This window comes from Myotis yumanensis, unplaced genomic scaffold (assembly GCF_028538775.1).
Source record: "Myotis yumanensis isolate MYYU_CA2020_CCGP unplaced genomic scaffold, mMyoYum1.0.hap1 SCAF_20, whole genome shotgun sequence".
NCBI lineage: Eukaryota > Metazoa > Chordata > Mammalia > Chiroptera > Vespertilionidae > Myotis > Myotis yumanensis.
In genome coordinates, this window is record NW_027223771.1 from 8,587,103 (window position 1) to 8,597,203 (window position 10,101).

The 10,101-nt window shown below is 52.7% G+C and overlaps 1 protein-coding gene across 2 annotated transcripts; it reads right to left on the reverse strand.

Annotated features, from left to right (window-relative positions):
* Positions 1-1,748: 1,748 nt before the first annotated feature.
* Positions 1,749-9,879, reverse strand: MCEE (methylmalonyl-CoA epimerase). 2 transcript variants are annotated; one of them, XM_070400456.1, is made up of 4 exons: positions 9,798-9,856; positions 6,352-6,451; positions 5,286-5,626; positions 1,749-2,272 (listed from the first exon to the last, which is right to left on the reverse strand). In XM_070400456.1, the coding sequence occupies exons 2-4, from the start codon at positions 6,413-6,415 to the stop codon at positions 2,120-2,122; spliced, it is 558 nt and encodes a 185-aa protein (XP_070256557.1). In that variant the 5' UTR covers positions 6,416-6,451; positions 9,798-9,856; the 3' UTR covers positions 1,749-2,119. The 2 variants fall into 2 exon arrangements, with proteins under 2 accessions (XP_070256557.1, XP_070256558.1); XM_070400457.1 differs by lacking the exon at positions 6,352-6,451 and having other exon boundaries at positions 9,798-9,879.
* Positions 9,880-10,101: the final 222 nt, after the last annotated feature.

Here is a 10,101-nt window from a genome sequence, read left to right on the forward strand (position 1 = left end):
TCTGCCAACTTCAGCTCCCTGGGCATCCCCTTCCTTGGTTCCCAACCGCCCGTGTTATGTTCACAGCCTTGTTGCAAACAATTGCACTTTTCATTAGCAAATGACCGTTCTGCGCCTGTTTTCCTCCGAGCTCAGATCTCTATTCCGATCACCTCGAGGGGCGGGGGGATGTCCACCTCGTCACGCACCTGAAACCACCCCGCGGCTTATCCACCCACTGCCTGCGGACTCGGCCTGTGCGCCCGGCCAAGGGCAGCCCGACGCGCCTTATCTCAAGTTCTCAGGAGGCGCGTTGGCAGCCTTCCTCTCACACAAGCCAGTTCTGTCCACGGATAAAGGTGCAGGATATGTTTTGGCTCCTTAACAACTAAGATCTGAATTAAAGCCGAGAGGTAGCGTTCTGCACACAATAAGCGTAGGAAACACTTGTCCCAGGCTGAGGGCACAGGACTCACAGCTGTTCTGGCTCTGAACCCGGCAGGGTGGCGCCACCCACACACTCACACCCCATGGCTGCGGGGAACCCCGGTCACCACCGTAGGTCACCTTGAGACTCAGAAACCTGTTCTTTCTGTCACTGCAAGCTGACCGTGGTTATCCACGCAAAGAGGACATACAAGGCCATACACTTCCCAGTTCACCTTTTTCAAAAGAACTGATTTTAGAGAGAAAGAGAGAGGAAGGGAGGGAAGGGGCAAAGGGAGAGAGATTTTCTGTTCCACATATCTATGCATTCATTGGTTGATCCTTGTATGTGCCCTTGACCAGAATCGAACCCGGGACCAGGCTAGGGCATTGCTTTTAACTTTTAAATAACAACTCAATGCTACACTTGTCTTCCCTAACAGCTGGCTCAATGTGTACATACCTCCTTCTCTACTCAGCATCCAATTATCCATGAGTCATAAGATGTTAACACTTTCCCATACACCGTGCACTGATTCTATGCATCCATCTGAGACTCTGCAAAGTCATTTGATACTAGTTTAAGGCAGGGGAGGCCGGCGGGTGGGGGGGGGGGGGGCGGTTGGGAGGGTTAGACATCAACCAAAGAACTTGTATGCAGAGAAGCATAACCAGTGGACACAGACAATGGGGGCGGGGGTGAAGGCCGGGGCTGGGGGGCAGGGCAGGCGGGGAGAGGACCATGGTGTGTAAGGAGGACATTTGTAATACTTTCAAGAATAAAGAATTTTAAAAAAAGAAGAAAGTCCGGCCAAAGGCTGTGCCTCTAAGCCTCCTCTGAGAGCTCTGCTCCCTTCCTTTCCAACTCGTTCATGCTGCTTTGTAGCGATTTACATCTATTTCACGAAGACGTTTCCCGCCTGGACCGTGAGCGCCTCAGCAAGGGTTCTATCCTTCTGCACATCCCTTCAGGGGCTGCTGTGTCCCTGCACCTGAATGACAGCTGCCTCTACAAACTCACTGCCCTCTCCACGACCACCGATTTTTAAAAATGCAGCATCCGACTGTGCAGCCGAGCTCACACACCCAGTTCCCCACAAACCTTCCTACTGGTACGGATAGGACTTAGCACCCCAAACACCTGCCCTGAGGGGCTTGTGAGCATGAGCTGTTCCAGAAAAGCCAAACATCTGAGGCCACACCTCCTTCGTGTCCCCAACCCGCCTCATCTCTCTCCCTCCACCCCCCCCCCTCACACACACACACACACACACACACACACACACACCCTTTCACACAGCAAGTGTACTGTCCGAAATGACCCCATTGTAGAACAGGAAGAATTTATTTCTATGAATATGATTTTAATAATATTCCTTAGGCATTCAGTGATCAAAATTTTCTCCAAATCAAATACACACACACACACACACACACACACACAGAGTGTGTGTCCCCCAAAATGTAGATACACTTAGCTGACACTCAATTGATGTGTCTTTCTTTTCAGATTTAACCCATTGGAATTCATAATTATTCAAAGGATGTATACACTTATGGGGGACACACACTGTATATATATATACACACACATAGTTTTTTGAATCTCATTCTGTAATCTGGTTTTTAACTTTGAAGTGACCGAAGGAGTGAAGGATCGCAGCCCAAGTACCCTGAGGAGCTTCCCGGTCACCATCGCAGCTCCTTACACGCATCAGGCCTGCTCCAGCTCCACCAGGACGCCCCCGCAGTCCTTGGGGTGCAGGAAGATGACGGGTTTTCCGTGGGCCCCGATCTTGGCCTCGTCACTTAGACTGCGTATCTTCTTTTCTTTCAAGTCCGTCACAGCGGCATTGATGTCATCCACCTGGAGAGAAGGAAAGAAACAAGAGCGCGTTTGAGATCATGGAGACGCCGAATCACAGGATCCTGAGACTAGAAGAGACCTCGGCTCATGGCTCTCTCCTCTGCCTTGAGGCAGAGCCTTTGTGAAACCACCACACATACCGGCTCCTGCTCCAGAGGGAAAAGAAGTTGCGAAATCTTCCTGTGTGAGCAACCATGGTGCCTAAGAATTTTCACCATTTTCATCAAACCCTTGCTGCCTGGATGGGGTTTAGGGGAAGCACGGCTAGTTCCAGTCACACCAGACCCACCTCCTAGGGGGCGGCCTGAAGAGGCCGGAAGCACTCGTGGCCGCATCCATGAATTTAAAATGATCTATCTGGCCTGGCCGGTGTGGCTCAGTGGTCGAGCCCCAGGAACAGGGAGGTTAAGGTTCGTTTCCTAGTCAGGGCACGTGCCTGGGTTTTGGGCTTGGTCCCCAGTGGGTGCAGGAGGCAGCCAATTGATGATTCTCTCTCATCTCTCATCATCGATGTTTCTATCTCCCTCTCCCTTTCTCTGAAATCAGTAAGAATATATTTAAAACAAATAAATAATCTATGTGGCTTGTGTTATATTTCCAACGGGCAGCACTGGCAGTGATTGTAATCAAACCATATGTGGTCAGTGTCAATTTCAAGGCCATGATGGCCCTGGAACAAACGATGCTTTTGACAAGGGCATCTGTGGGGCTCGGCTTCTGAGGAAGATCAAGGTTTTTAAACCAGTTGATTGGAGGAAGCCCATCAGCCTGGGACAGCTCACTCTCAGACTGAGGCCTGAAAAATAAAACCTGTCTACCTGGTTAAGCCACTTGATTTTTTACGGAGAGCAGCGAACAATGATGGTGTCTCACATTAACGTAAGGACTAACCCACCACCTTCCACAACTTCCCGTCGCCCACCTCCATTTTACACTGAACCACATCTTCATCTCCCTGCCAACCTCGACTCTTACATCCACTGCTACGTTACTGAGCTTGCACTGTCCCCACTTCACTGCACTTCTCACTCACAGCGGCTTCCTTTGAAGCCTGGGCTCTGATGTAGGACCCAGACAGTGCGGTGTGGGACGGAGCAGTGGGTTCAAAGGCGGGGATCCTGCTTGTCGTCCTTGGGGGCCTCAGCTAAACCCCAAGTCCACTGCAATACAGACCTGCAGCCAAAATCCACCTTCTAAGACAGGGAGAGCGGTGACCTAGGCGGCCTTGCAAGTCCCCTGCCGAACATCTTATGGCTCCCCACCTCGGATTTTAAGTTCCGCTCATACACTGATGGCGCCGTCCAGCAGTGCCGACGCTGGAATCAGAACAAATCTAGTTTGGACAGAACTAGTTAGCAGCCCTGCCACTCACTAGTCATGTGACTATGGGCAAGCTATTCTCAGTCGGCTTCCTCACCTGTCGATGGGGAGAACGGCGCCCTCCTGGGGTAGCTATAAGAAATACAGAAAACAATGCACGTGGCGTCCTGGGGGACTGGCAGTTGCTCTGATAACTCGGTGCCTTTCCACCTGCTTCTCCCTCTGCCCAGAAGGGCTTCCTCCTCTTGTGCCCTGGGGATCCCTTCACAAGGGCCTTCCCACCTCCTGGACCTGCCACGGCAACCAACCTGTCCTCACCTGTTAGTGAGGAGACGCGCGCACGAATTCTGCGTATCACAGGGCAGACTGCCCGCTCCGGCTGCCCCTCCCACTGCGGGCACGGTCCCTGCCTGTTCGCTGCTGAACCAAGTCCTCAGTAGCGCGCGCACAGTAGGTTCTCAGATACCAGTATGTCTGCAATATGAACTGAGTCAATCCCTGGGATCAACGCGCCTCTCTTCCGGATTCGGAAAGAGGCCTAACTGTGACATTCCTCCTATCAGAAGAAACCAAACTGGAGTGTAACTGCTATTGTTGATATTCCAGCAGGAGCATCTGCTGATGAAGGCTCCCAGGAGGAAGTGCCATGTTTTCTTCAGGAACTGCTAGCAGACACAATTGAGGAGATGTGGGAAAACCAGCGTCAGTCACTGAAAATGTGTTGCTTCTGTAGTAAGAAAGAAGTCCGCAGAATCTTAAGGACAGGAAACAACTCCATGAATACTCAGCATGGGCATGGGACCTCTTACCTCACCAGGTCTTTTTACTGCTTCTTCTACTTGCCTTCTGATAGCGAAAGCAGCTGTATTCCTGTTATACTGGAGGTCACATGTGATCAATAAATCATAGAGTGGAAACTCAAATCTGTTTTGGCCAACTTCGGTGACTTTTTAAAAAATATGTTTTTATTTATTTCAGAGAGGGAGGGAGGCAAAGGGGGAGAGAGAGAGAGAAACATCAATGATGGGAGCGAATCATCGAATGGCTGCCTCCTGCATGCCACCCACTGGGGATTGGGCCCACAACCCGGGCAGGTTCCCTGATTGGGAAGCGAACGGGGACCTCCTGGTTCATAGGCTGATGCTCAACCACTGAGACACACTGTCTGGGCTTCAGTGCCTTTTGTAGAAGCTGTTGAGTTCAGATTTGATAAACTACATTATTATTTGCAGTTTTCTAGAGGAAAAGAAAATACATCTACGGAGCCATCTTTGAGTGGGACCAATGCTACTACTAATCCCCTTTAAAGAACTTCATGCCCTGGCCAGTTTGGTTCAGTGGATAGAGCGTCAGCCCGAGGACTGAGGGGTTCCAGATTCGATTCCGGTCAAGGGCATGTACCTCGGTTGCGGGCTCCATCCCCAGCCCTGGTCAGGGTGTGGGGTGTGGGAGGCAACCAATCGATGTGTCTCTCTCTCTCTCACACATTGATGTTTCTCTCTCGCTGTCTCTCCTCCTCCCTTCCACTCTCTCTAAAAATCAATGGAAAAATATCCGCAGGTGATTAGCAAAAAAAAAAAAAAAAGAACTTCATACAAAATTTCTGATGACAGTGACCGTATCAGTCTCAAGAAGCAAAAGACATTCTGTGGGAGAGAAACGTGAAACGCCAAGCCTAAAGGAAACTGAATACCTCAATGCAGACGTGGTGCATGCCTCCGGCCTTGTTTTTCTGCAGAAACCCCGCGATCGGACTGTCCTTTCCCAGCGGGTGAAGCAGCTCCAGTTTGGTGTTCCCGAGGTCAACGAAAACCACAGACACCCCGTGCTCAGGAAGAGGGGACACCTCGCTGACCCGGGCCCCCAGAACGTCCCGATAAAACGCCCGGGCCTTTTCCAGGTCCGGCACGGCCACGGCCACATGGTTGAGCCGCCCCAGGGCCCACACGGCAGCACCGGCCACAGGACGTGAGGACTGGGGGGTGGAGAAGGCTCTCACTGTTGGAACGGGAGCCTGCAGTCGTGAGAACAGCCCTGAAAGATGGAACCGGTTGTTGGTGTTAGTCTGTAACAAGTTCATTAAAGCCCTGACCATACAGTACTTTTTAATGTGCATTTTATGGACATCCTCCCTTTGACATGAATGTGCTTCTAAAATTATGTTCTAAACTCAATGACTCACTCCATTCTGAAATAGCTGCCTGAAGCTAAAAAGCTAATTCGGAGCTATTTGATGCTAGATTCAGAGCAAGGAATGGTATCTTCCATAAGAGCTTACATTTATCGGTAGCACGGAGAGGGTAGCTGCCATTATGAAGAATTACCTGCTATTCTCTGCACTTCACAACGGGTGAGCTTGAATGTGACAGTGAAATAACACACTGGCCGATGAGAGCAATTTTGTTCCTGATCTATGACCGGTTGTTGGTGTTAGTCTGTAACAAGCTCATTAAAGCCCTGACCATACAGTACTTTTTAATGTGCATTTTATTTGAATGGCTGTCAATCAGCCAAAATGCCTCACTGTTGGGGGGAAAAGAAACAAAGATCTGCCCAACCAAGTTATCTCTACAAGCGAAGGGGCAGCTAGAGGAGTGTGGCAGGCTGATGTTTCTGTATTGTTTTTTGTTCTCTCTCTCTCTGTCTCTCTCTTCCACTCTAAGAAAATCAATGGAGCCCTAACCGGTGTGGCTCAGTGGATAGAGCGTCGGCCTGCGGACTGAAGGGTCCCAGGTTCAATTCTAGTCGAGGGCATGTACCTTGGTTGCGGGCACATCCCCAGTAGGGAGTGTGCAGGAGGCAGCTGACCGATGCTTCTCTCATCGATGTTTCTAATTCTCTATCCCTCTGCCTTCCTCTCTGTAAAAAATAAACAAACAAATAAATAAATATTTAAAAAGAAAATCAACGGGAAAAATATACCCTGAGGACTAACAACCCCCAAAAAATCTCACTCTACAACTAGAGGCTGCTGGCCCTTGGCCCATGTTGTGGCACCCCCGGTGCTGTATTCGCTGCACCGTTCCGTGAACCCACAACTCACTGCGTTTTATGGCCAGCGCTCTCCTTTCGCTCTGGAAAAGTTTACGGGGCTCTGACTGCAGAACCTGCTTGGTAAGGGTTTCGGTATTTAGTGACTACTGACGTTCTGGTGGTATTCCAGGCCTAGTCTTCTTTTTGCACTTTGATGCAATAGCACTGACTTACAAGTTGCCCAAGGTAACATTAGTTGTTTGTAGCAACTCCCTAACTCACTCACACGGCTCATGGCTGTTGTTTTAACTTGGGAATGCCTTTGAACGTCATGTGAAAGTGGAAACTGTATTTGTGACCATGCTGCCTTCAAAAACCTATAAACTGAAAAAAAAAAAGAGAAAAAAACTAACAAACCTGTAAACTGATTATCACCTCCAATGCTGAGATGCCCGTCTGCAGGCCTTCCCCCGACTGCTGGGGTCCAGACACAGTGGGGGCCAGAACCCCCTGGTGGAACACCTCACTGATGTGAGCTCACCTTCCTAGTAGAGACCCCGGGGCTTATCTCATCGTCAGTTACGCCACGAAACGTCTACGTAACCTTGCAAACTGTTAAATCCCAAATTCCGGAGTGAGAGTGGATGGTGCCGTGGCCGGCTCTGCCCCCGAGTCCTCGTGGCCATAACACAGAGGCCATGTCCTGGTAAACTCTGTGAGTCAGTGTGATTCTTCCCACGTGAGAGACAAGGAAGGCGGGCCTGGCTCAGGGATTTTCCTCAAGGTCACACAAGGTGGCAGAGCGGAGCCTGGAGCCCAGGTCAGTCCGGCACCAAGGTCAATGCTGTTCAACGGTGATGTTTAGCGTCCTCGTGCCTCTGAAATGCTTTCTGATCCTCTGTTTTTAGTATCTTTAGTGTGTGCCCCATGAGCAATAGCGACTTGCTAAGCGATGGCTTTCTGAGAGACAAGGAGATGACTCTTTATGAGTTTGGTGTTTGTTTTCTGGGGGGGCGGGTGTTGGCAAAGGGCAGCTTGCAATGGTGTATGCGGTAAGATACGGACTTGCACTTTTACTGAGAAGAGGAAGGAGGGCCTGGGAGGGCGTGTCAGTGGCAAAACTTGCCTATCACCTGCTCGTTAGAGATGTGTTTTAACGAATGTAATACTTTTTCATGTACACGTGTCACCTCTTTATACCGATCATGTGCGGAGGCTTCTATTGTGCACTTGTCTCCTTGGGGCTCAGCACTCAGCCACGGCAGGTGCGTAAGACAGACTACAGTGATCGCCCTGGCTGGCGCGGCTCAATGGTTAGAGCGCCGGTCCACACACTGGAGGGTCTCGGGTTCGACTCCCGGTCAAGGGCGTGTGTACCTGGGTTGCAGGTTCGATCCCTGGTCCTGCTCAGGGCATGTGTGGGAGACAAGTAATCGATGTGTCTCTCTCACATCCATGTTTCTCTCTCTCTCTCCCCTCCTTCCTTCCACTCTCCCTAGAAATCAATGAAAAAAATATCCTCACTCCTCAGGTGAGGATTAAAAAAAAAAATTTTTTTTTTTTAAAAAAAGACTACAGTGATCGCCCTAGTAGGTTTGGCTCAGTGCACGGAGTGACTGGCTGTGGACTGAGGGGTCCCGGGTTCGATCCCCGGGGCGTGCAGGAGGCGGCCGATCCATGATGCTCTATCATCATGGATGTTTCTCTCTCTCCCTCTCTGAAATCAATAAAAATACCAGTATATTGCCCTGGCTGGTGCGGCTCAGTGGATGGAGTGTCGCCTTCAAACTAAAGGGTCCTGGGTTCAATTCCCGGTCAGGGCACAGGCCAGGGTTGCAGGCTCGATCCCCAGTAGGGGGCGTGCAGGAGGCAGCCGATCCATGATGCTCTCTCATCACGGATGTTTCCATCTTTCTCCCCCTCTCCCTTCCTCTCTAAAATCAATAAAAATATATTTTAAAAAATACTAGTATATTAAAAGAGAATCGGTTCAGCTTGAGAAGCGACTTCAAAGGGCGCGCAGAACTGTAAGGCCCGTGGGCGGAAGGAGAGGGAGCCCTTCCTCGGTGAGAAACCGGACATTATTAGGGGCTCACCCCGGCTGCACCCCCGGAAGGGGCTGAGCTGGAGGACGCTCAGGGGTGACTCACTGGGAGCCGTGATCTCAACGGGGAATTCCAGGTGGAGGGAGAGCTGCCCTCCGACGGGGGGTCCCCACAGGAGAAAAGGGGGGCCTGGGGGGAGGTGGGGACCGGGGAGCCAGGACACCTGCGATTCTGTCACCACGGAATCCAGGCAGCTTTTTAAAAAAATATGTTTTTCTGATTGATTTCAGGGAGAGAGGGAATCATGGGCCGGCTGCCTCCGCGCGCCCCCTCCTGGGCATGGAGCCCTCGACCCGGGCCTGCGCCCTGACCTCCGGGGTCAGAGGTCGGCGCTCACGACTGAGCCCTTTTTGATTTATTTCTAATGGATGTAGAGAACTCAGGGGACCTGGGAACCCTGCACCCGCGCCCCTCCTTCCTGCGGGTGCGCAGGAGGCAGTTATCCGGGAGCAGGGGGGCAGCGCCAGCCTGTCCACAGCGGGCCTTCGGCAGCGCAGTGTGGGAGGCCAGCCCACGGCTTTGTCTGGTTTTTATGTGGTTAATCCTCACCTGAGGACATATATATATATATATACATATTTTTTTTTTAAACTTTTTTTTGAGAGTGGGAGGGAGGGAGGTGGGAGAGACTCATGGGTGGGCTGTCTCCCTCGCGCATGCGCGCCCGCGCTAACCACTGCGCCGCCGGCCGGGCTCGGCTCCCGTGTGTGAGTGTGAGTGTGTGAGTGTGTGAGTCTGCGTGTGTGTGTGTGTGTTCGCACAGGACTTGCCTTCCTTTCGGCGTCTCTTCTCTAGGGCGCGCCCTCACATAAGCTCACGGCCCCTCCGCCGTTCACTTCGGTCCCGGCCCTGCTGTCTGTCCCCAAGGACGGGCTCCCGCGTCCCTCCGGGGCGTCGTGGAAAAGGGGCGCCGTCACCGGCACGCCCTCCAGGGGGGGCTGTGAGGCGCCCACAGGAGGAGGCCCCCACCCCCGCCGCTAACCTGAGGCGTTTCTGGAAGCCCCCTTCGGCCTCAGGGTGCGGACGGCGGCCGCGCACCGCGCCCCCTGGCCGCCCCGCCTGGGTTCGGGGCCTCCCGCCCCCTGAGCCCCGCCCCACGGCGAACCCCGACGGCGCGGGGGAGTCACCTCCTGCGCACGCCGCCGCCACAGCCGCCCTCAGCACCTGCGCCATCTTGGAAGCGACGGGCTAAAGCCGCGACGTGCGTCGGACGGGGCGTCAACGGCTCGGACGGGGGGCGGGGCAACGTGGCCAGAGGAGGGGCGGGGCGCTTCAAGGGGGCGGGGCAACGTGGCCAGAGGAGGGGCGGGGCGCTTCAAGGGGCGGGGCAACGTGCCAGAAGATGGGGCGGGGCAAAATGCCGGGGGCGGGCCTACGACGCTAGGGGGCGTGGCGAGTGTTGCAGAATTCCTGTCGGGTGCTGGGTTTGGA